We start from the raw sequence: 27,927 nt of genomic DNA on the forward strand, positions 1-27,927 counted from the left end.
GATCTCTTATATACAGGTAGCTCATATATCAAATTACTTTATTTTATATTAATTTATTTGCTTGGTTTTTATTTCTGTGTATGTGTGATACATGTATTTTCATCTATACAGACTCATGAAAGCTGAAGGTTGAAGTCAGGTGCCTTCCTGAACTGCTCCCCACCATATTCTTTTGAGGCAGAGTTTCTCAGTAACCTAGAGCTCCCTGTTTCTGCTAGGCTAGAAGGCGAACTCCTCCTGCAGACTGCAACTCACTGCTCTGCAGTGCTGGTGTCACAGACACTTGGTGCTGCACTCAGGTTTTAGGTGGGTGCTGAAGACCCAGTGCAGGCCCTCATGCTTGTACAGCGAACACTTCACCAGCGGGGCTCTCTCCAGCCTTTTCTATCTGCCTCTTCCAAGGACCAGAATCACGTGCATGAGCCCCCATGCCCAACTACACCTTCCCCTTAGATGTAACTGAGCCCAGGACTCGTGCATCCTAAACAAGATGCTAAGCTAACCCCAGATTATATTTTTAAAGAAATAAGAAACACAATTTTAAAGCTTTCTTAACACCATGCCTGTAGTCTCAGTCCTTGAAAGGTAAAAAGAAAGGTAGAGATGAGAAGCTCATGTTTAGGTACCTGGGAGGCTAGAGGATAGCCATGTCTCAAAAGCTGTCTCAAAAAGCCAAAAGCAAGTAAGGAAAAAGACCTTAAAACATTAATTTTCATCACATAAAAATGTGAATGTAACTTGATGATGGAGCTATAGACTATATTAAATGGTTCCATCCACTCTACCTCGGACTAAAGCTGGTTACAGACTATCAAGAGAAAACTGAACATGGAAAGTGCCCTCAGGGACAGTCCTACAACACGAGACTCCTGACTGGAGAAGAAGAACGGGAAAAGCAAGCACACAGAAACAACTTTAAAAGGCACTGCAAAACTCTTCAGATGAAATTAAAGTTGTTGACATTCCTAGCTGTAAAAAATATGCTTTCTCAAAATAGTACTTAAACAACACTGGAGGATTAATGTGGCCAATTCCTAAATTAGGCTATAAATGTACGCATGCTATTTTTGTGCTTTCATTATCCAGAGCAGTTAAACTACTGACTACTGTATACTCCCGCTTCCCTGGGGCTAAATGTCAAAGTTGCAGTTTCAAACCTTGAACCACCTGTCAGAGACTATTCTGGTTTAAATACTATTAAAGTTTAATGGGAAAATTATGAGTAATTTGTAAATTTAGTATAAGTGAAGACTTTCATTATCAACTAAACCAATTACGTTTGCTTCTTGGATAACTGAAGAGAGGTATACCTTTCTCATCTCAACAACTTAGCATGCATTTGCTAAAGACAACAGCATTTTTATTTGTTTGTTTGTTTGTTTACATTTTTGGCTTTTCCAAACAGGATCTCTTTGAGGAGCCCTGGCTGTCCTGGAACTAGCTCTGCACACGCCCTGGCTGTCCTAGCTCTGAGCACTAGGTTGGTCTCCAGCTCAGATTCCCCTTCCTCACCCTCCCAAGTCCTGGGATCAAAGGCATACGCCATAACCACCCAGCTGACAATGGCATTTATCATTACCCCTCAGGAGCCACACCTTTTCGACTCTCTGTCATATTCTTCTCCAATCCATATATACGATTGACAAGCCAGTAGAGAAGTGACATCAAGTTCTTGAACATCGTGTGTTGAAGCCAAAACAATTTCATTACAGTTTGCCTATGAAGCAAAGGCAGAACAATGATTTGGGCAATTCCACTAAAAAGCAGAACGCTGTTTACACTAACTCCAATGTTTACCTTATTAATAGAAAATGCCATGATCATGTCGGACTCCTTATGAATGACCTTTGCCTTCCCTCCTGGATAGCCCAGATCAGCTTCAACCTGCAAAACATGGCTGAGGGTTAGTGGCTGCTGCACGACTCTGCACAGACACAAACATCCCACAGGACAGCTGGGCAGGAAGAAAATGTAGCAGCAGCAGGAAGAGTGGAGGAGCATTGGAGTGTTGGGAATTAGTTGTAGGAATCTGCTCTCATGTTCTGAAGCTCTGCAATCAAATGCCCCAATTATGAAGAGTCCCAGTGTGTTTGCAAGGTAATGATTTAACTTTTTTCACAATTTATACATCTATTTTAGCTCTTCTAAAATTTGCAAATATTCTGTAATGTGTGTGTGAGTGTGTGTGTGTATGTGAGTGTATGAGTGTGTGTGTATGAGTGTGTGTGTATGTGTGTGTATGTGTGTATGTGTATGTGTGAGTGTGTGTGAGTGTGTGTGAGTGTGTATGTGTGTGAGTGTGTGTGTGTATGTGTGAGTGTGTGTGAGTGTGTGTGTGTGTGTGTGTGTAAGAGGCACAGAATGAAAGACAAAGTCATCACAGAAAGTTGAAGGAGATATGGGTTAGGAATTTGGAAACAGGGAAAAACTAGAAAGATCAGGGAGAAAAGAATAAAAAATAGAACAAGGGAGGCATCTTGAATCTGAGGTCAATGGAAAGCAAGAGAAGGAGAGTCAAGAAGAAAGATCAGCTGTGCTTTAAGACAATCTAGAAAATATGACAGAAGTGGAGGAGAGAACAAAGAAGAACTCATAGCTGAGCAGAGCTGAGCTGAGCTGGACCCAGGGCGCCCCCTCTCCTCCATTTTGAGAGCAAGGCCTCTTGATCAGTTGGGCAGCCGCGGTTAGCATTAGAGATGAGGGGTTAGCTCTGAGAACTCTGAAAAGTGAGCTACAGGGAGGCACGGGAGGCTACCTTGATGTGGCAATCTTCTGCTACGGAGTTGTGTTTGACCTGCTCCACATGTTCTTCTACAGACTATATAACACCACACCGTCACAAACACAAAATACATGCATAAAATGAAATAATAGAGAGAATGAAAAATTTCAAACTAGAATAGTCATCATACAAAGGATAAAACTGACTTCAAAAAATTAAATTGGATAAAACAGAATATCAGATCAACAAAGCAAAACCAGCCTAACTAAATGATGTGCTATTCCGTCATGTACACATGAAAACCTACTTCACAATTAAAATTTACTATTTATATACCATCTATGTAACGTAAAGTTCTTAAAACTATAATCTCTAAAAATAAGCCCTACTTCTCTTACTTCTGTCTTATACACATGTACATATTGATGTGTGTGCACAAGGAGGGAGGTCTTGTGGAGGCCAGAATTCAACAGGGTGTCTTTCTCAATGGCTCTCCACCTCATGTTTTTGACATAGGGTCTCTCACTGACTATGACCTCACAGCTATCAGTCAGCAGGCTTTTGACATCTACCTTTCTCTGCTGCATGGGTTCTAGGAGGACAGGTGTATGGCTGCTTGGATTCTTTGTGGGTGTTGGCAAGCTGACCCATGTCCTCAGTTACTGCCTGAGCCATTTCCAATCATACTATCACCTCCATTTTTTTAAAGCCCTGAGGCTTGAACCCCCAGCTTCACGAATGCTAAAAGCACACTGCCTTTTGTTTTATTGAGACCTGGTCCCAACAGCCTGGGGCTGAAGTACGAGATCCTTTTGCTTTACCTTCCAAATGCTGGCAGGTCAGCAGAGGCCACCAACCTCTACACTGATCACTGCTGCATTCGTACTAACTCACGAGTCTGAGCAATCAGATAACCAGGCCCTTCCCCTTGTGAAAGAGAGGATGAGGCATAGGAAGAAAGCTGCTTGCTTGCTCTCTGGTTGACAAGTCCTAGGCAAGGTACAACTAGAAATAGTACTCATCTACTGCATTAACCCTGGACGGCATCATCAGAACCTGAACCTCTCCACAGTGTTCTTGACGTGACAATTTCAGCCTAAGAGGCCATTCAAATTCCCTGACTCTCCTTTAAGGAACACAGGGGGCTGCAGCAACTGACAATGAAGCACCCAGGAAAGCATGTGAGTTGTTCTACTCTGAGAACCGCTAATTCAGTGAAAGTCAATCACTGAAGAACTGGCTTGCTAAGTCAACCCACTGGCTTGACACATTTAACAATCTGACAAAAGCTTGATCTGTGGAATATTTTTCTTTAACTTATTTGATGAGTGAAGCTATCGTTTTATAGTATGTCAAGAATTTCAAATCATGGATTAGCCAACATGTCAGTTTTTGTCTTTTAGTTCTTTAATTTTTACACGTGTGTGTGTGTGTGTGTGTGTGTGTGTGTGTGTGTGTGTGTGTGTGTGACAATGGAAACCAGAAAGAGTGTGAGATCCCTGGTGCTGGCGGTACAGATGGTTGTGAACTTCCAGACATAGGAGCTAGGAATGGAACTCAAGTCCTCTGAAGGAACAGCAAGTGCTCTTAACTGCTGAGCTCTCTCTAAGGTTTTTGGTAGAGCTTTTCTGTTTGTTTGCTTGTTTGGTCCCTGCCGTGTGTGTGTGTGTGTGTGTGTGTGTGTGTGTGTGTGTGTGTGTGTGTGTGTGTGTGTGTTAAGGGTTTTACTAATCAACTTATCAAATTTGCTGATAACCAAAATCCCACCCCAAACCCACAAAGATAAAGCACAGTGTTGAAGATTGTATTTCTGAGACAAATGGTTAGTTTTTATCTTGTTTTAAATATTTTCCAAAATTCTTTTCTTAAAACATTTCAACAGATTTGTACTTCTTGATACAGTAGCCACTAACCATGTAGCTACTCAAAATTACACAAAATTGGAAGCTCAGTCATATGGGCTACATTTCAGGGCTCAGTCACATGTGACTGGTGATATTCTATAGGGTGGAACAAAGAGAGAGACTACACAATACTAGAGATGAGAGTCACTTCATTCAATATACAAAAATCAAAAGGGAAACCAACAAAAGTTCTCTTATTCCAACTCTAAGTTATATCATACTCCTACAGCAAGTTAGGGAGTGCCTGCTCTCTCTGCCCTACTGTATGTAGTCTTTATAGGATCCCTGTTGGAACCCACAGCTTGGACTGCTGACTCCAAGACCACAAAGCCTGCAGAATATGGTAGGGGGCCAAGGATCTATATGCTACAAACCTTACTAAGAATTAAAATACAGTTTTTATAACTATAAGTTTTATGATTTAAAGAACTAAACATTCAGGAAATGTAGCCCTTCCAAGATTTGGCTTTTGTGAGTAACTCATAATTGAGCAATCATCTTTCATTTTACAGCCATTTCTCAGATTCCCACACTGTAGAGAAGCAACAACAGTCACCACTAGGAAAAGGTGAGCAGTGTACCTCTTGAGTTCCCTAACAAATACTGTATCAGTAATTTCAGCACCATTAGAGGTTCACTGGAACTCGAAGGATTCACTACATCTCCTTCTTTCTATCCTTAAACACACAGATAAAACACAAAGCTGTTCTTAAGGACTGGCCATAGGTACCTGTACTGGCTGGGTTTGTATATCAACTTAACACATGCTGGAGTTATCACAGAGAAAGGAGCATCCCTTTAAGACATGCCTCCTTGAGATCCAGCTATAAAGCATTTTCTCAATTAGTGATCAAGGAGAGAGGGTCTCTTGTGGGTGGTGCCATCCCTGGGCAGCAAGCCAGTAACATCTCTCCAAGGCCTCTACATCAGCTCCTGCCCTGTGTGAGTTCCAGTCCTGACTTCCTTTGGTTATGAACTGCAATGTGGAAGTGTAAGCTGAATAAATCATTTCCTCCCCAACTTGCTTCTTGGTCACGATGTTTGTGCAGGAATAGAACTCCCAACTAAGACAGTACCATACAGGTGCACAGACAATGACTGAACAAGAATGAGGGTTGTAGCTGCTGCTGCCCTGGGCATGGGAAAAGGCTCAGCAGTTCTACACTTGACCTTGGGAAGTTGCCTCATATAGATGGTCCCTCTCCATTTCCACCTTTCTAGGTGAACTACAATTCATTTTTCTCCTCTCAGACTGTGCTTGCCAAGCCATTAACTGTCTGAAACTGTTCTGCATGTTCTGCAGTCTGCCCATTGCCTCACTGAAGTGCTGAATAAAATGTCTTCTAAGGAAAAGATCTCTTGCCAGCACTTAAAGCCCTGATTCTTAACTCACACATGCAATGCTAACACTGGCTTCTAAGTCAGCATGCAAGACTAAACCTGTGCCTCAATTCTTTAGTCTCCATCCTTTATCTTGCTTTTAGTATTTCTGTAGTTTATTCTTTTGAATTTTTCTTAAATTTGTTGTTTAAACACTGCTCACTGATGATGGAGGGATGGCTCAGCAGTCAGAAGCTCACACTGCTGTGGCAGGAGACGCAAGTTCCCTCCCCAGCACCCACGTCAGAAGGTTGAGAACCACCTTAATTTCATTTCCTGGGGATCAGAAAACCTCTTCAATTATAAGCAAAAAATAAAAACAAAACCAAACCTGTTCATTTACAAATTAAAGGTAAATTACAGGTTAAAGGGCTATGTTGTAATTTACATTACATATTTAGAGGATCAGATCATGTCATATGGTAGGTTCCTGAAACCACTTACTGCAAAGTTACTATAGGTGACTGTCTGACAGGGGACAGTCTGTACAGAGATTACCAAGTGTCACCTGAACATGCAATTTACCGTGGACCTACACTGCTTCATTGCCATGAATTAGAAATATGAAGTTTCATAAAAGCTCTCCACAGCTTAATGGCTACTACTCAGATGTGTAAAACATAACATAGAAGAAGTCCTATCCAAAATAAAATTTCAAAATAAGTCAAATACTAAAATTCAGTATGTTAAGACTGAGGAAAATTACAACAGAAATAATACCTCACTCTGCTTTCTCTTCTTAGTGAAAATGTATCTAATAAATGTCTCTTGAAGAACTTCCTGTTTGACAAGGAAATGCCAGAGTCGTTTGACTGGAAGTGCAGATGAGTCTCGGGACCTATGAAATGAGGGTTGGCAAACCAATCAGCTCATAGTAAACACAGCGTTTATAGACACTTGCTTTAAATGCTCCAAATTCATTCAAAGAACACAGCTGTCAGCACACAAACTTATGATTTATTTCACTCTTAATTTTAGCTTTCCTGAAAATAACTGCTGGGCCTAGTAATCAATTTTCCAATGACACTAAATGAACTGGGGGAGATATATATCAACTTATTCATTATTTTCTTTTTAAATTACACTTTAGGCTTTCCAGATAGTAAAAGCATATTTGATGGATATAAAGAAAATGACAGTATTTCCAATTACTTAAGGCTGTCAGCTTGGTCCTTCAAGCTTGTGAACACTATTCCTAAACATAGCTGGTTCCTTCAAAACAAAACAAGCAGCCACATGCTTACTCCAATTTTAACATTATGCATTGTGTATCTCAAGATAGCACATACTGACCCATGAAAATCACTTCTATGTTTTTGTTTACTAGTTAAAAACAACTTTTTATTGCTGTGCAGATTTTATTTATTTTTTGAAAGCATGCTAATCATCAAAGGGCTGAGTTAGGCAGGTAGTGTTTCAAAGTAACAATAAAACCTTCATTTCTCCTTTATTAAATTATCCACAAAAACCAGTAACAATGATTGCATATGTACAATGCTATTAAATCTCCCCCAAGAGTAAAAAACATAGGCAAAAATAAAGGACTATTTCCCTAATTATGAATGTAATTGATAATCTAGTTAATAATAAATGTAAGACTATTCTGAAGGCTACTGCCATACTCTGTCAAACTGTTTCCTAAAAAAGTTAGACCAATATATTATCATCAGGATTCTAAGAAGCACTTACTTGAATGGAGTATTTTCAGGCTCTAACATTGCTTTATTTCGGAGAATAGCTGGTCCAGCTCCCACTGAGAGGTCAGTTGGGTATGTGTTGACATAGTTAGGGGGCGGACCTTCAAAGTGATCCATTTTCTCCTGCAGAATCTGCTCCCAGTTCTCCAAGTTTTTAATGACAGCGATTCCTAGTGGTGATGTCACAGGGAGCTCTAGAGAGTAAGAAAATCAAGTCACTACACGCCTGCAGAGTCTAAACTCTTAGAGCCAGACTTCTAAAATAATGTTCTTAATCTTAGTCTTAATACTTTCAACGAAATGGAAGACACTAAAACGAGCAGAGAGAAGATGTGCAGCTTTCCTGTTCTAGACTCACATTCTTCCCGTCTGCTCGGCAAGCCTGTAGTGCTTTATCAAAGCCAAAGCACAGATGGGAGCAGGTAATAGAGAAGACGTTCTAAAATACCTAATGCAGCATTTAAAAATACTAAATGGCCTTCTACAAAGATTTTGAACATTAACTTGATAGCAATTGATCATCTTTAACAACACTGACTTTCAAATCCCAAACTCACCAGAGAACTCCAGCCCAGCAATAGGAAAAAAGTTCTTGATATTGTGAAGTGCCAGCTTAACCATCGTCAAATGCAGAAGAGCCCAGCTGTTTGGGAAAAGAAAAAACAAACAAACAACAAAAACACACTTATCAACCTAGAAAGAGAATCATGGGAAAAGAGTAGTCACGCCCCCTACCCACTGTGGGGCCCAGCTCAGAAAAGCTGCCTATGACTTTTATTACACAAAAGTGAATCTTTTGACAGATGGATCTCTTGAGTTCAAAGACACCCTGGTTTATATAGAGAGTTCCAGGACAGCCAAGGCTATGCAGAGACCCTGTCTAAAAAGAAAAAAATGGAAGGAAGGAAACTTTAATAATATATCACATTTAGAATATATAAAAATTATCTAGTAGAAAAATATTTCTCATACTGTCACATAGAATCTAAAAAGCATATCATAATCATTTATTGATGTGTTAAGTTCCAAAAGCATAAGTTATATTTTTTTCTTCAATAAACTGCTAGTTTTATAATTTTTATGGAAGCTAGTCTAGAAACTTACCTGAAAGGTAAAAAATTCCTAACTTGAAAATATATCACGTTTTACAGATTCATGGTAATATTAAAACAAACAAACAACCCTGAGAGGCAGAATGGTGGCAAATGCCTTTAATACCAGCACTTGGGAGGCAAAGGTATGTGGAGTTTGAAACCAGCCTAATCTATATAGCAAGTTCTAGGCCAGCCAGGAATACACAGTAAAACACTGTCTCTGTTTTTAATTTTGATTTGTTTGTTTGTTTTATAGACCAAGCTGACCTACAGTGAACAGAGCATTTCTTGCCCACCTCTGCTGGAATTAAATGTGTGAGTTCCTCATCCAACCACAAAGAGTTCTAACTAACACTATGTTGTTGTTGTTGTTCCTGAAAAAGAAGGCCAAAGAGGGTGGGGGCTCATTTACCTATAAGAATTAGGATCTTGATGCTCCTGAATTTGTGTGTCTGAAAAAAAGGCATCGTCTTCTTCATCGTCACTGTGAACACTCTCATCAGAATCGTATATGACACCGCTGTCAGACAGAGGGAGAAACGGCTGCAACAAGAGACAAAGCCGTTGATAAAGGTATAATGTGATAACATACTAAATACAGACTTTATACAGTACACATTTAAAACATATTTTAAACATTACTAAATTATTTAAACATACAGTTTTATTCTGATTTAAAATGGAATATAGTAAATTGTGTCCATCTGAGCAACTTTCTTTTGCAGGTTCTAGATGTACAAAAGTCAAGATTACCAAAGGAAAGTTGTCTTAGATTCAATACAAGAACTATATAAAGAAAGCTGAAGTCTGCCTCTCACTCTATTCTAAAGACCAGACTCTATTCTTAAAACCTACAAAAGAGTAAAGAGCTATACTTTTTCCTGTTTTGTCTTCTCCTGTGTCTCTTTCCGCTACAGGCAGGTCAGAGCCCAAGTATGCTTTGTCTTGTATTCTGGGCTTCCTAATTCTCTCTCCAGAGTCCCTGCTTCCCTGTGGCAGACAAACAGCCACACGTTTGGCCTCCATGCTCACCTCAAACAGTGCCTCTCTCTATCTCCCATGTACAAGCAGCTAGCAAGAGCTGTAGCTTGTCTGTCCTGGGGTTTTCCTTCTATAAGCACTACCAAAATTGTCCTTTGCCTGCCTTTTGAGTCTGCTCATTAAGGTTTAAGGCTAAGAAGCCCGAGAGGGTACCCTGATAACCTTCCCCCATAACATGCAGTTGCTCACTCACAATAAGTGGAACACTACAAAATTTCTAATAGAATGTGGCAACCATGAAGGGATTCCAAAGCAGTTTCTGAGGACAGAAGATGTGACCAAACTCCAGGCCTTTAGAAACCATCTGGTGGATATTTCCTGTGACTGTGCCTGCAGCCACCCCAATGGCTATCAAAGGCCTGCAAGTGAGATTTGTGTGATCTAGCTGAGAGACAGAGAGCCCAAAGAATGGATTCGCCTGTGAACTTAGCAAAAGACATTGTAAAATGTCCTTTGTTCTGTATCTTCCTGGTTTTCTAATACGTCTTATAATGTTAAGCTACTCTATTAACTTACGCCTGTTCCTGGAAGGATAGAATCATTCCTTCTGTTTGAAGGGCTCTAATGTCATCACTTCTCTCTGACTCCTCTCTTGTTCTATTTCTCTATCACACCTCTACCCAGGCACCAGTCAAGGACTTCCTTTCCTCCCTATACCTGGTAGTTATAAAAAAAATGGAGCACTTTGGCAACCCTTGGATAGGTGTCACTGAAGAAGTGTCCCAATTGCCATATCCTATGACCCACTCAGCTGGAAACAAACCACACAGTCTATGTAAGACCCTCCTCCAACACCCCACCAAAGACAGACTAAGACGCAGCAGCTAATTGAGATGTCGTAATCCTATGTTGGATCCTAACTTGCAGACTCAACTCTATAAAAACATTAACATAGAAAGGAAAGGCACTGCTCAGAGTGCAGCCACTCTTCCAGAGGACTGGGCCTGACTCCCGGCTTCTACACAGCATCTCACAACTACCTGCGATGCCATCTCCAGTACACCCAACACCTTTTCCCGCTTCCTTGGACACTACACTACACTACACTGGTGTGGTACACAGGCGTACACGCAGACAAAACACCTAAACACATAATTTTTCAATTTTTAAAAAAAGCTGGGCGAGTGGGTGCACACCTTTTTAAAAAATCTGCTCTTTTGCTGTTTGTTTTTTAAGGACAGCACAGGGTGACCTCAAACTGCTACCCTCCTGTGCCCACATCCCTGGGACCAGTGCTAGGATTACAGATGTGCCACCAAATCTAGCTTTACAATACTTTAAATGTATTTATTTAACGTGGGAGCATGCATGTGAGTGGGTAGACAACATTTATGAGGGGCAGGAGTGCTGAGGCAAGGTCAATGCCAGCCTACACAAGGCTACAGCAGGACCTGGCCTCCCAAACCACTCAGTACTTAGGAATGAAATCTCGTGAGGTCTGCACGTGCTTCAGCCCCTCAACTGTAAATAAAGGTAAAATGAAATGATCATCCACTGAGTTGACAATTTTTGAAACTAGATGGTAGAGAAGAATTTAGAAATTATTTTTCCTCTTATATGTGCTTGAAGTTTTCCATAACAGAAAAAAATTAATGATAACTGTATGTTTTGTTTTGTTTTTGAGAACGGGTCTCTCTGTGCATCTCTGACTGACCTAGAAGTGGCTACATAAAAGACCAGGCTGGTCTCAAGCTCACAGGCATCTGCCTGCCTCTGCCTCTGGAGTGTTGGTATCAAAGAAGTGTACCACACCCGGCTGGCTCTATGTTTTTGAAGTTATAGTAATTCTTTGCCTTACAGTGTTAATCCTAAAAGCAAAACATAAAACTACATGTAACAATTCTATACATATTTTAAATAATAATCCTACTCTTCTTAACACAAGCTGGTCTCAAATTTATAACTTTCCTGCCTCTACTTTTTGCGTTGTTTTTTTTTTTTTTTTTTTTTTTTTTTTCTTTTTCGGAGCTGGGGACCAAACCCAGGGCCTTGCGCTTGCTAGGCAAGCGCTCTACCACTGAGCCAAATCCCCAACCCCCTGTTGTTTGAGTTTTTTTTTTTTTTTTTTTTTCTGCCTCTACTTTTTGAGTGCTCCACTTTTCCTGGTTTATTTTTTCTTAATATATTTTCACACTTCTTAATTTTTTGACTTTATATTAGTCATAAGAAAACATTTTAATATGAAATAAGTCTGGTTTATACCTAAGTCCCAGAGGACTTTAATTTCTCATCTATTATCATTTGATAATCACTAAATTTTCTAGGTCTACTCAGTTTGTGGATTTGAAGATTAAATGTCTAAAGTGCGGTGACTGGATCAAAAGCCGTTCCGTCATTCGGATGTAACACACACAAAAGTCAATCAAGCAGATGCATTTAAGCCTGCATGCATCACACCCCTTACCTTTGCAACGAAGTAATCCCACATACTAAGTTCTGGAGGAATAAATTTTTCCTTGTAAGATGGTCTTTCTGCAGGCACTGGGGGTGGGGTAGCATCTTTTACAGGCCTCCCGGGTACCAGCATTCTCATGTTAAACCTCCTTCGGTGTTTATCTATGTCTTCAGAAGCAACAGGAGGCGCTAAATGAGATGTAAGGTCGCATTAGTGTTTTTACTTCACCTTTCTTGTGACTCTCCTCTTTGTTCTAGACGGAGTCTTTACACAGGACTTCTAGCCATTCCTGGTTACTGTGTGTTAGTCAATGCTCCACAGCAAGAGACATGGAAAGAAGCAGGTGGGCATCATCCCATGAAGTTACTTAACCAGACTGTGGGTGGAAGTAATTCCTATAAGACTAATTAAGAAGAGCTGAGGAGATGGCTTACCAGTTAATAGCACTTACCACAGAACCAACAAAATTTGATTCCCAAAACCAATTTCAGGCAGCTCACAAAGTCCAGCTCCTGGGGAATGTGACATCCACTACTAGATTCTAAAGGCACCTGCAGGCATGTGTGCAGGCATGTGCACACACACACACACACACACACACACACACACACACACACTTATCCCTAAAGATACACTAAAGAAATGGTACAATGGTACACTCTGTATTTACAAGAGTAAAACTGTAAGACTGAGTGACTTTTTCAGACTATGGTTCCAGAGCCGGGTGTAGTGAAGAACACCATTAGTTTCAGCATTTGGGAGGAGAGGCAGTTGGATCTCTAAGTTTGAAGCCAGCACTCAGAGGCAGGTAGATCTGAGTTCAAGGCTAGCCTGGTCTTCAATGAGTTCCAGGATAGCCAGAGTTACATAGTGAGACCCTGTCTCAAACAAACAAAACAAAGCTCCTGATTCTGTGTACAATGCAGGGTATACATAATGTCTTTTAAATAGGCAGAAGCACATCGTTGGAGAGATGGCTCAGTGGTTAAGAGCACTGACTGTTCTTCCAGAGGTCCTGAGTTCAATTCCCAGCAACCACATGGTGGCTCACAACCATCTGTAATGGGATCTGATGCCCTCTTCTGGTATACATGAAGAAATTGACAGTGTACATGTAACATAAATAAATAAATCCTTAAAAATAAATGGCAGAAGCACAACAGGAAAGAAAAAAGGCAACCAGAACAAGTGGCCAAAGGAGTCTGTGTAAGTGAGGGGTAAAGCGCTGTCCTCCATCATGGGAGTGGTAAAAAGACCAGGACCAGTCTGTGGGCCTGAAGCTGGGCAGTTCTCTTTAAAGCATCTTAAGTTAGTCCCACGTGAGGAATCCTTTGTTTGGTCCATTAAGAGGGGTGTAGAAGATGGCATGAGAAAGGTATGAACTAGTATGGTGAATGGTAAAATCCAGAGGCAGGATTATACCTAAAGAGATACATAAAGAAATATCAAAATAATTTAAGAGCTAGTTGAATACGAAAGAGCCACAAACAGAACAAATCCAATAGCAATGTTCTCAAAGTTCATCCAGAGCATGACCAACTTTCAACTGCTTATACTATTTTTTAAATCTTTTAAAATTAAGTCAAAATTTATGAGATTAAAAACTGTGTAAAGCTCAGTGGTGTTTACTGCATTTAAAATGATGTGCAATAACCACTTCAACCCATTCAAATGCATTACAAGTGGACCCTTCTGTCTCTGTCAATCTGTCTGTTCTAGCTATGTCACATGAGCAGATCAGTAACACATACACTGTATGCCTAGCTTTTTGGTCTTTGTTTTGTTTTGTTTTGGCAAAGGTTATAAAACTGCTTTAATGGAAATTCCACACTCCCCAAAAGACACCATCTGGGATGGGGTAGATGTGGCCAGGCCTGGCCCCGGGACAATACTGAGCCTGTAGTCGCTACCACATCTGTCACCATCAAAAATGCTGCACTGCCTCAGTCCCACAGGTATAAAATCATAAATATTTACATTCTTCCAAGTCTTTCACAGAACTGAGGTGCAGAGAACACCTCCCATAGAAACAGGCTAGGATGGAGGTAGGCGTCCAGGGGGGAAAGTAAGGCCTAGAGGTCAGCCCCTCAACTAGGCATAGTCAAAAGTGGGCAGAAAACAAAACTTTGGTCCAAAACTTGAAGGTAGAAACCCACAAGTCTCAGAGCTTCTTCTCCAGCCCTGGCCTGGGCCCACCTGATCACTGGAGGGAAGGAGTGCAGGGGATGCAGACGCTTAGAGTAAATACAGACAATTATATCACTGCTATACAGAGTTACTTAAAAACTCTATCTCTTGCATATGAACGGAAAAGATTCGGGAATTTGGCCAAGTGGAAAGATTGCTAGGCACAGGTGTCTGTCACCACACGGAATAGGAAGGTCACATGAGGCTCAGCAGCTGAGGGACCTGGGCCTTCTGGGCTGACCAGGGACATGGAAGAATCATGTCACCTGATTCTAAGGGTGTAGAGGAGTGGCCCCAGCTCTTATACAGCACTGGGAGCCTAGGTATAGGCCACCTGCCTCACCTGCAGGTCTAGAGACAACTGGTGGCCTTAGAGGGTGTGTGTGCAGCCATGAGGCATGTTGGTTTTGTAAGGCACAGAAAGCAGTGCGGTCAGGTCACCACTGTGGCCTCAGGCCTGGGACTGGACCTCTGTGGCCCAAGCCATTTACTGCCACAGCAAAGTGGGCTAGGTTTGATTTAAAAAAAAAAAAAGTTAAACTGATCTTTATTTGAAAAAATAAAATCTCTGGTCTGTAAGGTCACTTCGGCTGCTTTTTAAAGTGGCTTTTCTGGAATGGTGAAAGCTGTCTCAGGCCCACAGGCACCTAGATAGTGGACCTGGAAAAGGACCCTCGCAGGTGGTGGTTCTTGCCCAGGTCATGGTTGTGCAGTTCAACCAGCACCTGCGCTGCCTCCTCCACAGAGCCCATCTGGATTGGTGCCATCTTACGGTCCTTCTGGAAGAATCTGAAGCCTTTGACCACACTACTACTGCTAGAGAAGAGGCTCTTGAGGTCATCCTCTGACAGAGGGCAGGTTGTTGGAGAGGTGCAGGGTAGCTGAGGGTGGAAAGATGTTCTGGAAGTTCGTTCTTGGAGCCTGGTTTCTTGAAGCAGTGCAGTGGTGGGCTGCCATAGTCCCTGGTCAGTCCCTGGCCCTCCCAGCCCTCACAAGGCAACTGCACACCCTGACGCGTTGACAGTGTGATGAGCACTGACTTCCCATGCAGCTTGTGCCCATTCAGGTGGCTCATGACCAGCTGGGCCTGGCTGCCATCTGCCATCTGCACAAATGCATTCTCCTTCTTATTGAACAGAATCTTTACCCACTGCACATCACTGTAGACACTAAAGAGAATAAAGAGGCTTCAGGGTGTGACCTTCTTAGGGTTCTGATTGATAACCAAAAGGATGGAATTCCCAGCCCCTGCCAGCCCTGGGATGGCAATGCAGCCAGCTGCAGTAGCAGAAGGTATGGCTAGGACCACCAGGGCTCCATGGACATTAGGGACAGAGAAGCCTGCAGCCTAAGGGATGGCAAAGGTGGGAGGAAACCCAGCTCCTGCATACGGAGAGGCTGACATTATGCCGGGCACACCCAAGGCTACTGCCATGGTCTGGTCCAGTGAAGGCTGGCTGTCTCCAGAGGGCAGGGTAGGTCGAGTGTAATCTCTGCTCTTGTCACTGTTGCATTTGATGTTGAGACTGCTGAGCTTAGAGAAGTCAATGTGCAGTGTGCAGCAGGCATTGTAGATGTTCTGGCCATCCAGGGACATCCTGGCATGCTGGCGCTCACAGGATCAGCATACAACAGCAGTGCCTGGAACTGGTTGTTCTTGGTGAACGTGATGATCTTCAGGACTGTGCCAATCTTAGAGAAGATCTGGTGCAGCACATCCAGGGTCACTGGGTAGAAAAGGTTCTCCACAGTGGTCCTGAGCACTGGGCTCGGGCTTGCCTTTGCCATTCTTGCATCCACCACAGCAGCCAAGGCTGCCAAGGCCAGGTTTCCAGACTGTACAGAGTTCACAGCCTGCAGGGCTGCCTGGGCATGTGCCTGGTTGGGCGAGCTGTCAGTTTTGAACTCCTTGTGGTTGGAGAACTGGATGTAGATGGGCTGTCCAGGAAGCAATGATGCCACCAATGTATAATAGTTAACCACAGTACTGGCAGTCTCCTCTGTGTGCATCTCTATCAAGGCCTGGTTCTTCCCTTCAGCATAAGGAAGTTGGTAACTTTCCCAAAGGGCAGCCCCAGAGAGATGACTTTGCCCTCAGTGACATCACTAGGTGGTTTGTGGATGTGGACGACTCTGGAAGGAACTCCCGTGCTCCTGTTGTCACCTTTGAACTTCTTGCTATTGTTTCCATTGGCTGCTGAGGCCAAGCTGCTCGTGATGAAGGGGCCATTGCTGACACACATGGAGAAGAGCTCATCAGATCTCCGCTCTTGTACTGACTGCTATGTCTGTGATGATGACATCCATGGCACACAGAGGTGACCCTTGGGGATGGAGTGCAGCAAGCATATGCCTAGTTTTTGGACCTAACAGTTTCAAGGTTCATGCATACTGCAGCATGTATTACTACTTCGCTCTGTTTTAGGGTGATTTCTCACTCGACTGGATGTGAACATCACACTATTTGTGTAGTTCTTCATTTAGAAATGTGTATTAGATATACCAGTGGGTTTCACTGTGACATTTTCATGACATTTTCAGACATGGATACAATGTACAGTGATCAATTCACCCTCCATTCCTGTCCTTGTCCCCCTCCACTCTGATGATGTCACTCTGATGATGTCACTCTGATGATGTCACTCTGATGATGTCACTCTGATGATGTCACTCTGATAATGTCACTCTGATGATGTCACTCTGAGATGTTCTTCCTCTTTCTGACCAGATCTCTTCTGCTCTCATGCTTACTCTTTTGAGAAGATCTCACTATGTATCCATGACTGGCCTGGAGCTTACTGTACAGACCAAACTGGCCTCGGAAGCATAGATTTGCCTGCCTCTGACTCCCAACTGTTGAGATGAGAGGCGTGATTCACCACACCTGGCTTCATGTCTTTCTGTTTATATGTTTTGTGCAACCCAACGAGTTTAATTAGGGCTTCTTGCATTGAGCATGGGTTATTACCCACTTATGCTTGATGGTGACCTACCATTATCTTATAAAAGCATCCTTTCTCTCCTTTTAATCTATGGCATAGTGGATTCTCCACAATGTAGCTAAAATGGCTCTTTAGAAAACCTGAGATTTTCATTACTTAAAACCCTCCATCATTTTCTCTTTCCTTAGAGCATCAGCTAAAGTCTGTGATCCACAAAACTCTAAATGGCCTTGTCCCCAGTTATTCCTCTAACCTCCTCTTGAACACCACTCCTCCTATTTGTGATAACTCTGGTGGCTTCCTAAAGAAGAAATTCAGTCTTCCCTTTGCTAATTGTTCCTTCCGTCTGCCTAGAGTGCTCAACTATGGACCTCTGTATGGTGGGATCACAGACCTCCCTAGAGATCTGCAGAATACCAGCTCGTCAAAAGCACACAGCCTAACTGAACTGGCCCATCCCCACTCCTCGCCCCCCTCTCTCTCCTGCTCCTGTTTCTCTTGTTCTTCCCACACCATCAAAGAATAGAACATTGCCTGGCAGACATAGCGGCTGAGTGAGTGCACACTTTCTCAAATGTTCTAACCAGGGATGAGTTAATGAACAGACAGCATTACCACTTACAGAGAAGGAAGGGATGTAGCTCAGCAGGAAAACACTTGCCTGATATGCACAAAGCATAGCGTTTGGTCCTCAGCACTGAAGGAAATATTTTAAAACTTTAAACTGTAAAATGTATTTTAATTAGGTCAGGCTAAAGGAGAGCAGAAGCAACAGAATTGGTGAGATCACATTACTGTGCCTTACCCTGGAAGCTTGTTTGCCTCAATCATTGAGGACAAAGGTAGACAGGTGTCCTCTAAACTCTTTGTGTCACTTAGCCCTTGTCTGAATACTACCAGTCATTTCTATTCTTGCCCATAAAGAGGACGGACACACACACACACCTGGAATTTGTAACCCCGTATGTATGAAACAGCTATCATTCACATTACTGAATAAGCTTAATCTAAGGCCAACTACAATGTCAATTTTGGGAACTTTCTCAAATTCTTAATGACTTCATTTTATCTACAATACCCCCTTATACTGTTACTTTTTCTATTTATTTTTTTTATTCTTTTCAAACATGTCCTGATTTGCCAACCTCAAAAATATTACCTCTATAAAAAGAAAAGTAAAAAATTCTAGTTTTATTCTAATGTGTTTAGCTGTTTATTATCCTAAAAAGAATTATTATATTCTTAAGATAAATAGCTAAACCATTATAAATCTTATTCTAACATTGGGAGTTATTACATTTATACACAGTATTTGTATCATCTTACCTGCAATACTTTCTGATTGTCTCCGAGGCTTCACAACAAGTTTCACACCCCCTCCAAAAACAGCAGCCCACATTCGATTATTTAACGGGTGGGCTGCAAGCCGAAACAACTCATTGGAGGAATTTGTGGCAAGAGCATGTATCAGTAAGCTTAGGTAAACAGCAACAACAGCTTCACACAGCAGAACATTCAATCTTGGCTGGTCTTCATCTTGGGCAGAACTCAAGAGATTAATGAGTGAGCTCACACCTGTAAGAGCAGAGAATATCAATCATAAAAACATCAGTATAAGGTACGAAAGAAAAAGAAGCATCTTTTATCTACAGTTAACTAAACTAAGTAACCTATTCCCTATGCAATAGCATTTTCATAATGTAGATATCAAATAACTAGGGGAATAGATTAAAATCTATAGTATGAAGTCAGAGCTACCTAAAGCACTAAAGTAGGTCAGTTACAGACTAAAGGAAGAGAAGGAAAAGCTCTTCCTCCAGTAGCATTCCTACTCCAGAGTCATTTGAATGAAAATGGCCCCACAGAAGCATAGGGAGTGGCACTATTAGGAAGGGTTGGTTCCTTGTTGGAGGAAGTGTGTCACTGCGGGTGGTGCTTAGGGTTTCAGAAGCCCAAGGCAGGCCCAATCGGTTTGGCTCTCTTCCTCCTGCCTGTCAATCTGGATACAGACCTGAGATACCTCCCCACACCATGTCTACCTGCACTCTGCCATGACAATAATGAACTAAACCTTTGAACCGAAAGCCAGCCCCAATTAAGTGTTTTCCTTTGTAAGAGTTGCCATGGTCACAGTGTCCCTTCACTGCAACTGCAGCCTCACTTATACAATGGTAAAGGAGAGCAGAATTAGAAAGTTCCCATACAGTCACTCCACAGTCTTATCTGACTCAGACAGGATCAGCACTGTTGCTCAATATGGAGACTTTGTTACTTCAAATGTTACCAATTCACTATGAAGGAAGAAAAGTAGCGACTTCTTTTTTTTTTTTTTTTTTTTTTTGTGGTTCTTTTTTTTTCCAGAGCTGGGGGCAGAACCCAGGGCCTTGCACTTCCTAGGCAAGCGCTCTACCACTGAGCTAAATCCCCAACCCCAAGTAGCGACTTCTTAAAGGAAAAGTAATCATGGCACCAAGCAAGCAATCACGCTAATAACTAACAACAGCTGACAGCAAGTACATCTAGATACTTTACAATGAAAAGGGTACATTTCATGATTTCTCTGTCAAAAATATATAACCTGAATATAACATTATGAAAAGAAATTAGAAAGGCCCAAATTGAGGAGAATTCTTTCAAACAGACCAACAAGTACATAATCTTCAAAAGTGTCAAGGTTGGGAAAGACAAGGAGTCAGACACACATTGCTCCTTCAGTATGTATAGAGTCCAGCAGTCAGGAACCAGGGCCAGCCTGAGTTATGATGCCTAGCAAGACTATTTCAAAACCCTCAAAACAGAATAAAGGAAGAAAGAAACAATGGAAGTGAGGAAGGACAAAAGGAAGGAAAGAGAAGGAGCATGGGAAAAAGAAACTTCAGTTAGCTTTCAAGGAGATGAATGCATTATCACAGTTAAATGTCATGGCTCATAAAAGAAGCATCAATGTGATTACTGAAATTTAAAAAGGGTCTCAACTAGAAGACAATATACTCTATCAGCATAGAAATGTTAAATTTGGCAACCATTCTGCTTACATCTGAGAACATGTTCTTATGCAAAAACACAAATATTTAAATGGAAAGGAATATTTGCCTACAACTATCTCAAATATTTGATTAAAAAAAAACCTTTAGATATACATATACATAGAAAGTAAACAAAGAGGCCAGGTGTGGTGGTGCATTCCATCAATCCCAAAAGTAGGAGGATCACTGTAAGTTCAAAGCCAGCTAGAGCTCTACAGTAAGACCTTATCTTAGAAAAGAGATGTATCTTAGTTACTGCTGTTCTGCAGTGAAGAGACACATGGCCAAGACAGCTAATTTAAAAAGGCAATGACTGGGGGCTTGCCTACAGCTCAGAGGGTTAGTCCATATATATCATGTCAGGGAGCAAGCAGGTACTGTAGCAGTAACTGACAGCTCACATCTGATCCACAAGTTGCAGGCAGAGACAGTGTGAGACTGAGTCAGTGTGGGCTTTTGAAACCCCAGAACTTACATAAATCCAGGACTGGAAGCATATCTCCAACCCTAGTGCTCTTGCAACAAAGTGAGAGCAGGACTAAGAAATGCCCTAAAAGTTCTGCGATAGCCAACAAGAGATCCTGCCTCAAAGAAGGGGGATGATCAAGACCAACAATCAAGGTTGTCTTCTACGCTCTATTACACACACACACACACACACGCACACACTTTTTGAAATCCCAGGGCTAGTGAAATGCTGCAGGGGAAAAGATGCCAAACTTGACAACCTAATGTTGATCCCCAACACCCACAAGGTGGAAAGAGATAACTGACTACCCAGAGTTTGCCTCTTACTTCCATGTCTGCCAAGGCATATGAGACCTACACACACACACACACACACACACACACACACACACACACACACACGCACACACACACCAAATAAGTTCATATAGTGTCTTTTCATTACAAAGGATCTGAAAGAGAAAAACCACCCCATCACCACACAATGCCACTGAACTCCTCACCCGGCCACTGAGCGGGAGCAGAGTTGGGGGTTGCGTGCTCTTCAATGCTTTCTGTCCTGAGGCGCCGTCGATCACTTAGAAGAAGCCCTTGATAAGCCATTCCTGTGAACTGATTTCCATCCGTCTGGCTGCTAAAAACACAGGTGCAGTTACCACGGGGGCAAAGGCAGTCAACAGTATACTTCACATAAATCACCAAAAAACTGCAAGTTTTTATGACTGAGTTCATTTTTGTAATGAAAGCTTATTTTAGAATGTTCTTGAAATTAATCTCAAATGTAAAGTAACGTGCCAGGTTTTACTACCCTGGGCAGATTATTTTAATGTTTTTCAGAAGCTTAATATCTTACAATAGTTTCTATCTGAGCTCACTTTTTAAAGTTGGAGTTTACTGTTGGCAGAAGACACAGTAGACAAGACCCGTCTGGACCCCAGTTACTTCTAAGTCCTACCTCTGCAGAGCTGCTTATGCTTAGCCGTACACTCAGACTAACTCCCTGAAGCTAGGGAGTTACGTCTGACGAATAGCCAGATCTAACACCACTGTCCCTCAAAACTGGCGGCCTCCTCTAAAGAGCTTTGTGAAATGGAGGAAACAGACAAGCAGAGGGTAGAGCTGGCTGCAGAGAAGTCCGAGCTGAGCCTAAAGCGCACACTTGAAGGCACCGTCACATTTGGTGCCATTTTAACCAGCAGTGACTGACAGAAAGCAGTAGCCACTGATGACCGTGTCAACTAGATCAAACTTTCTTCCTTATTCATAATTTCAAATCTTAGGAGTCATTTAAGTGGGTTAATTAGGGTAAAATCAGAGTGCAGACCATTTTCAGAGAGCAACTGTTTAATGTCACATGTTCCCATGAGGCAGCTACCTTTGTTTAAAAAGTCTAGACATATACTCATGTAGATAAAGTCTATTAAATTTTTTCACTTATCAATGTATTTCATTTCAATCTAGGTCATCCTACCAAGTGATTCCATTTCTCATAACCTACACTATCCTAGATTTTAAAATGTAAAGTATAAACAGATGCAGGAAGTTTGATATTTACAAAAACTCAAGGCACTGTTTTTAATGAATGTCATTTAGCTGGCACAGTAGTGCAGATCTGTGATCCTAGCTACTCAGGAAGCTGAGACAGGAGGATCACAAGCTCAAGGCCTGCCTGAGCTATGGGGTGAGTTCCAGGCGGCTTGGCCAATTTGCTATCTCAAAAAGCTCAGGTCTGGGAATGTACAGCTCAGGTTGGGGGTGAAGTGGGGTGGAACATGTGTGTATGCCAAGTAAAGTGACCTACAACTTCTCTCAGTACTGCATGACAAACCAACAAAAATCATTCTATCAATGGACTTCTACACATACAGTATAAGCTAAATGTTAAGCATATTTAACTATTTTCAGGTTTATTTTAATTTCAACTGAAAATCACCTAAACATGTAGAAGCTAATCTAATTTTTAAAAAGTAATTTCTAATAGGGAAGGACTAGAAAACCTCTAGTGTAAAATATTTTGGGCAATAATATTTTCTTTGAAGGAAATAAAAGACAGTAATTAGGACCACTCACACTATTGCTCTATAGTTCGTTTTTGTTACTGGATGACAACTAAATTAACCAAATAATTACTACTTTCTTTATGGTCTATTTAACCCACTAAAGTACACACGTCATTTATACTGGGGAATTATTTTCAGCCCTAAAAAACAGAATCCTAATAAAACTCTGGAGCAGTTGAACGTTCTGCTATATTAAACTGTGTGGGGTGGTTTTTACCTGTAGCTATGGCTGTCACATAACGCTTGGTAAATTGACGCAGAAAGTGATGCTGCTAGTGAATGAAGTGTGTGCACCTAAAACCAAAACAGCCACAGTTACGGTTTGTACTAACATTCCACACCACAGCAACATCCTAATGTTAGAAAACACTGAGCAGACTAGCAATAGCATAAATAAAACTGGGTCCTATACACCATAATCCTACCTTGAAACTCTTAGAATAACTTGCTTATCTTTATAACAAAACTGACGGATTCAGACACGGCTTTATCACATACATACTTGCTAAGCCTGACATTTACCAGCCCTGAACAAAGACCAGCGTTCATATGAGGGGGCTCGTCCTATGCTACAACAACCAACTTATACAGTAACATAGAAAGGAAAACTGAAGCCAACAGAGAATTTTCAGAGCTCTTAAGAGTTGCTTATGCTTATCAATACCAATGGCTGTCTAATAAGTAAATCCAGCACTCTGTGAAGTGGCTCATATTCCAGAAAGCAAATAATTCAGTTAGTATTCACAGGCAAAGGAGAGTCATAAAAATGTGTTTACAAAGTTTAAAAATTTTAACATACAATATTTTAAAAAACATCTTAAAACTCCACTCACATCAATACTTTCAGACTCATAAATTTTGTAAGATTCAAAGGTATTCAAGAGATAGTTCCATGCCTTTTACAAGTCTTATCTTAATTCCAAAGAATGGAACATTTTCTAACTGGGTTTTATCTTTTCTATTTCTTAACCTAACAAGTAATTTAAGCAATCTCTAGAAGAATACTGATATAAATTAATTCATGCTATAGATTAGAAATCTCTAATAAGACTCTAGTCAATCTAGTATCTCGACAAAAATGAAACACACTTGTCAGAAGAAGAGGCAGAGACAAAAGCAGCAGGGACTGTGCATGAGGTGCTGAACTGGAATTACAGCAACATGAACACATCTGGAGGGAGTGGAGGCTCCCCACACCCTGCCAAGCTCTGGAATTTCTTGGACTTCATAGTTAAGTATTCAGAACGGGCTATACGATTAATACTGATTGCCTCTAACCTACTGCACAGTCTCCAAAAAGCGCAATCATCAGGAAAGGAGCGACACAGGAACTAGAGCTGGTTATCTCAGTCACCCTCCCTAACCTACATCTTCACACTTTCTTGACATATAAACAAAAAGCTGTTAATATTTCTAGATTAGTAGCTTATGTGAGGGGAGTAGAAAACCTACATGACTATCAAGTAGCAAGAATACTGTCTATAAAAGTAATCTTATTACAAAAAAGTGTTTACTGGTCTTAAAGGAAGACTGGAGAGCCTTTTCTAGAAATAAGAATGCATACTAACTTAATACTGGGCATAGTGGCACACACCTTTAATCCCCAGTGTTGGGAGGCAGAGGCAGGTGGATCTCTTTTGAGTTCAAGGCCAACCAGCACTACAATGTAAGCTCCAAGACAGCTAAGGTTACATAGTGAGGCCCTGTCTCAAAAACAGACAGACAGACAGACAGACAGACAGACAGACAGAATGCATACTATTACACTGCATTCACAGTGGTCTTGAAGTCATTAGAAGTGAAAAGGCAACACATAAAAACATTTCAAGTATTTTCTCTACACTCACGTTGGAGCACATATAAGAATAGTTTACCATCCCACTGCACACAGTATCAAATAGTCACAGAATTCGCATTACCTTCACGTCCTCAACACTGGGCTGAGGCGGTGTTCTCATCTGCACAATAGTGTAGAGTATGTCATGGATGTGGTTGTTTAGATACAGCACAGGATTGGCTATGACTGTTTTTGTGGATGCAATGCTCGCTGAGAGCAGTGGCAGCGTGGTGGGCAGTGGCAGTGGAGACTGGAGCTGCTTGACTGTAGTTTCCTGTGGAAAACAATGAGTTGCTTTTATTTTTTTCTCAAAATTGTTAAAATGGAGGAAGGAAAAGAACCCAATGGTTACCTAATAAAATGCAGGTGACTGAAACCATCACACTCCTGTACTTGTTCACTCAGCCTACAAGCGCTTACTGAGCATCTCATCTGTCCCGGATGCTGTGCCAGGCTCAGAAGATATAAAGATAACAACCACACCATAAACACATTAAGGCTGTACTTCTGGGCTATAAAAAGCTGGAAAGGGGGAGCCTCAAAGAATCACACCCATCACACTGGCCTGTGGGCAAGTCTATGGTGCATCCTTTTAATTATGGACAGATGTGGGAGATCCTAGTTCACGAAGGGCAGTGGCCAACACTGGGCAGGTAGTGCTAGATGATATAAGAACGCAGGCTGAGCAAACCAGAAGGCAGCACTCCTCCATGGCTTCCACTGCAGCTCTTGCCGTGAGTCCCTGCCCTGGCTTCTCTTGACAACGGATTAAATCCTGTAAACCTCCCAAGTTGGTTTGATCAGTGTTTATCAAAGCCACAGAGAACAAACCAGACCAACTTCTAGTTACTAGAGCCTTCTCCTAAGAAAGCCGCACTGGACACAAATGTATGCCTCCCAAGACTACAGAAGCTGAAAATGTTTACATCCATTTGTTTAAAAAAAAGTTTACAGCTCCACCTGGAAGAGCTCCTGCAATTCCTGAGCTGGCGAAGAGTAACAAGTGACGGCCATACCTGCTGTGACTCTTGCAGCAAAAACTTGAGCTCCATTCTCACTGAGGCCAGACCACCACCCTGGGCTCCATGAAGGCTACAGTAACTGAGAAACACTCTTAGGAGATCCTGGTTTTTCTGCAACCATAGCTTTCGTCTTTCTGCATGCTCCCGTTTAGCCTGCAACCTTCGTCTTTCTATTTGGTGGCGCTCATAGGAACCAATGTCTGGCTTGTCCACCATTTCTTCATGATCCAGAAGTTCACTCTCTACTTTAGAATAAGCTTTGCTGGAATATTCTTTAATAACTGATTCATGGTTGCATATCTCATGCAAGGCAGCAATCTCCTTTTCCAGCCAGTTATAGAGCTGGAACCTCAGCTTCCCTCCATCGACTTCATAACCTGTGGCCAGCGTTCTCAACTCCGTCATAAGGATCTTCAAACAAGCTCGGAATTTCAGTTGTTCAGCAATCACATCCACCTCAGTGTCACCTTCAGCACAGTCCTCTTCCTGAGGAGTCAATAATGCACTCGGGTCTGAGGCCCTCTGGTCCTGCCCAGCCTTCTTGGCATCTGCAGCCTTCATTACTAAGCCACCGCCATCGTCCTCTTCTAAGGCACCATCATGATCTTCACCCCAGTCGAGCCTAAGAGGCTCCTCATCAACTGTAACAATTGGCTGACTCCAGTCAAACTGGGAGGAAGTTACGGCCGACCAGTCGGCCCCAGAACCACCATCACTACTGCTCACCGGTTTTGATTCTGAGGGCCCATTCTCCATTCTTTCAGAAACAAAGTCAAGCTGATCTTTTTTTGCATTTAAGGAGGATATTTTGGTTACTTTAGGAATTTTAGAAAGTACTTCAAGGGCTAAAACAGGGCATCCAACTTTAAAATGAGCATTTGCGGTAGTAAAAAATAATTTTCTTTCTATGAGGTTAATCTTATCGGCAATGTTTTTCTCAGTTTTGAGACCTAAAGTTGCCAAGGTTCCTTCAGGGGAAGCAAGATTTCTTCGAATAAGTAAAGGATGTGTTCGAAGGTAGTTGTAAAAACTGAACACCACAGGGTTACAAGATTTGATGATGACTGCAGAAAAAAAAACATAAAAATCACAAGTTGCTGAATTAATTTGAACATCCATTGAAAATTAAAATAAATTAGTTTTTCCTCAAAATAAATGAAAATAAATATTATAAATAAATATTAATCCTCCATTTGTCCATATAATCATTAAATATATGTGAATGAAACAAATGCTAAGTGATGTCGAGACATGATATCAAAGGCACAAGGGAGGAGCACACAGCAGTGCCTGTCTAAAAGTGGGGCAGGGAGAGATGCGTGATTGTTAGCTTATATTTAAAGTGCAAGTTATCACAGTTCCTTTAAAAAGTGGGAGGAGGGGCTGGGGATTTAGCTCAGTGGTAGAGCGCTTACCTAGGAAGCGCAAGGCCCTGGGTTCGGTCCCCAGCTCCGAAAAAAAAAGAACCAAAAAAAAAAAAAAAAAAAAAAAAAAAAGTGGGAGGAATGAGAAAAGAGGCGGAACTCTTTTCTCCAGAAACCTTCCAGAAGGTTACCTTCCAGAAACACGTGCAAAGGCACACCTGAGTGAATGTACACACACTCTCACACACACACACTCACACTCTCACACACACACACACACACTCACACACACCCTCACATTGAGACAGGCTCATTAGCTGGCTTGGAACCTGCTCTATACATCAGACTATCCTTGAACTCAGAGATTCACCTCTGTTAACCAATGCTGGAATTAGATCATTTACCATCATAGCCAGTACCTTTATATTTATTTTTCAAAACTATTGTCACCAACCCATATAATTTTAAAGGAAATTGGATTTTTAAGATGTAGTTCACAAGAAAAGGAAAAGAAAACCTCTACAAAACTAAACAAATGAATTATGTCTCAACTTGGCAGTAGAGCCACAGAGATAAATTATGATTTATTTTATAAATTAAAATAAAGTATCTGGCTGTACATCTTTAGAACACTCTACAATTAACAATGATATAGAAAGGTTGAGGTTTTCTCAGTCACTACTGTTGTGAAACACATTTATATTCTTATTCTGAAACTGCTCTGTGCACACACAACAGTAAATTGCCATATGATGAAAACCCAGGCCTTTCACTCAAGACACATCTAT

General features: G+C 41.6%; 1 protein-coding gene and 1 pseudogene across 4 annotated transcripts in view; both read right to left on the reverse strand.

Moving 5' to 3' along the window:
• The window catches only part of Dmxl2 (Dmx-like 2), a 143,158-nt gene that overhangs the window by 11,259 nt on the left and 103,972 nt on the right, over nucleotides 1–27,927 (reverse strand). Inside the window, 13 exon segments of one of the 4 annotated variants that reach the window (NM_001427384.1) lie at nucleotides 1,596–1,717; nucleotides 1,798–1,884; nucleotides 2,756–2,818; nucleotides 6,727–6,844; nucleotides 7,696–7,897; nucleotides 8,261–8,346; nucleotides 9,210–9,340; nucleotides 12,243–12,421; nucleotides 18,689–18,937; nucleotides 21,360–21,490; nucleotides 23,134–23,210; nucleotides 24,836–25,027; nucleotides 25,770–26,839. In NM_001427384.1, coding sequence (NP_001414313.1) covers nucleotides 1,596–1,717; nucleotides 1,798–1,884; nucleotides 2,756–2,818; nucleotides 6,727–6,844; nucleotides 7,696–7,897; nucleotides 8,261–8,346; nucleotides 9,210–9,340; nucleotides 12,243–12,421; nucleotides 18,689–18,937; nucleotides 21,360–21,490; nucleotides 23,134–23,210; nucleotides 24,836–25,027; nucleotides 25,770–26,839 — 2,707 coding nt within the window. 4 annotated transcript variants of the gene reach the window in all.
• Nucleotides 14,999–16,856, reverse strand: LOC148004140 (polypyrimidine tract-binding protein 1 pseudogene; annotated as a pseudogene).

The sequence above is a fragment of the Rattus norvegicus genome, chromosome 8 (genome assembly GCF_021556685.1).
Source record: "Rattus norvegicus strain SHRSP/BbbUtx chromosome 8, alternate assembly SHRSP_T2T, whole genome shotgun sequence".
Classification (NCBI taxonomy): domain Eukaryota; kingdom Metazoa; phylum Chordata; class Mammalia; order Rodentia; family Muridae; genus Rattus; species Rattus norvegicus.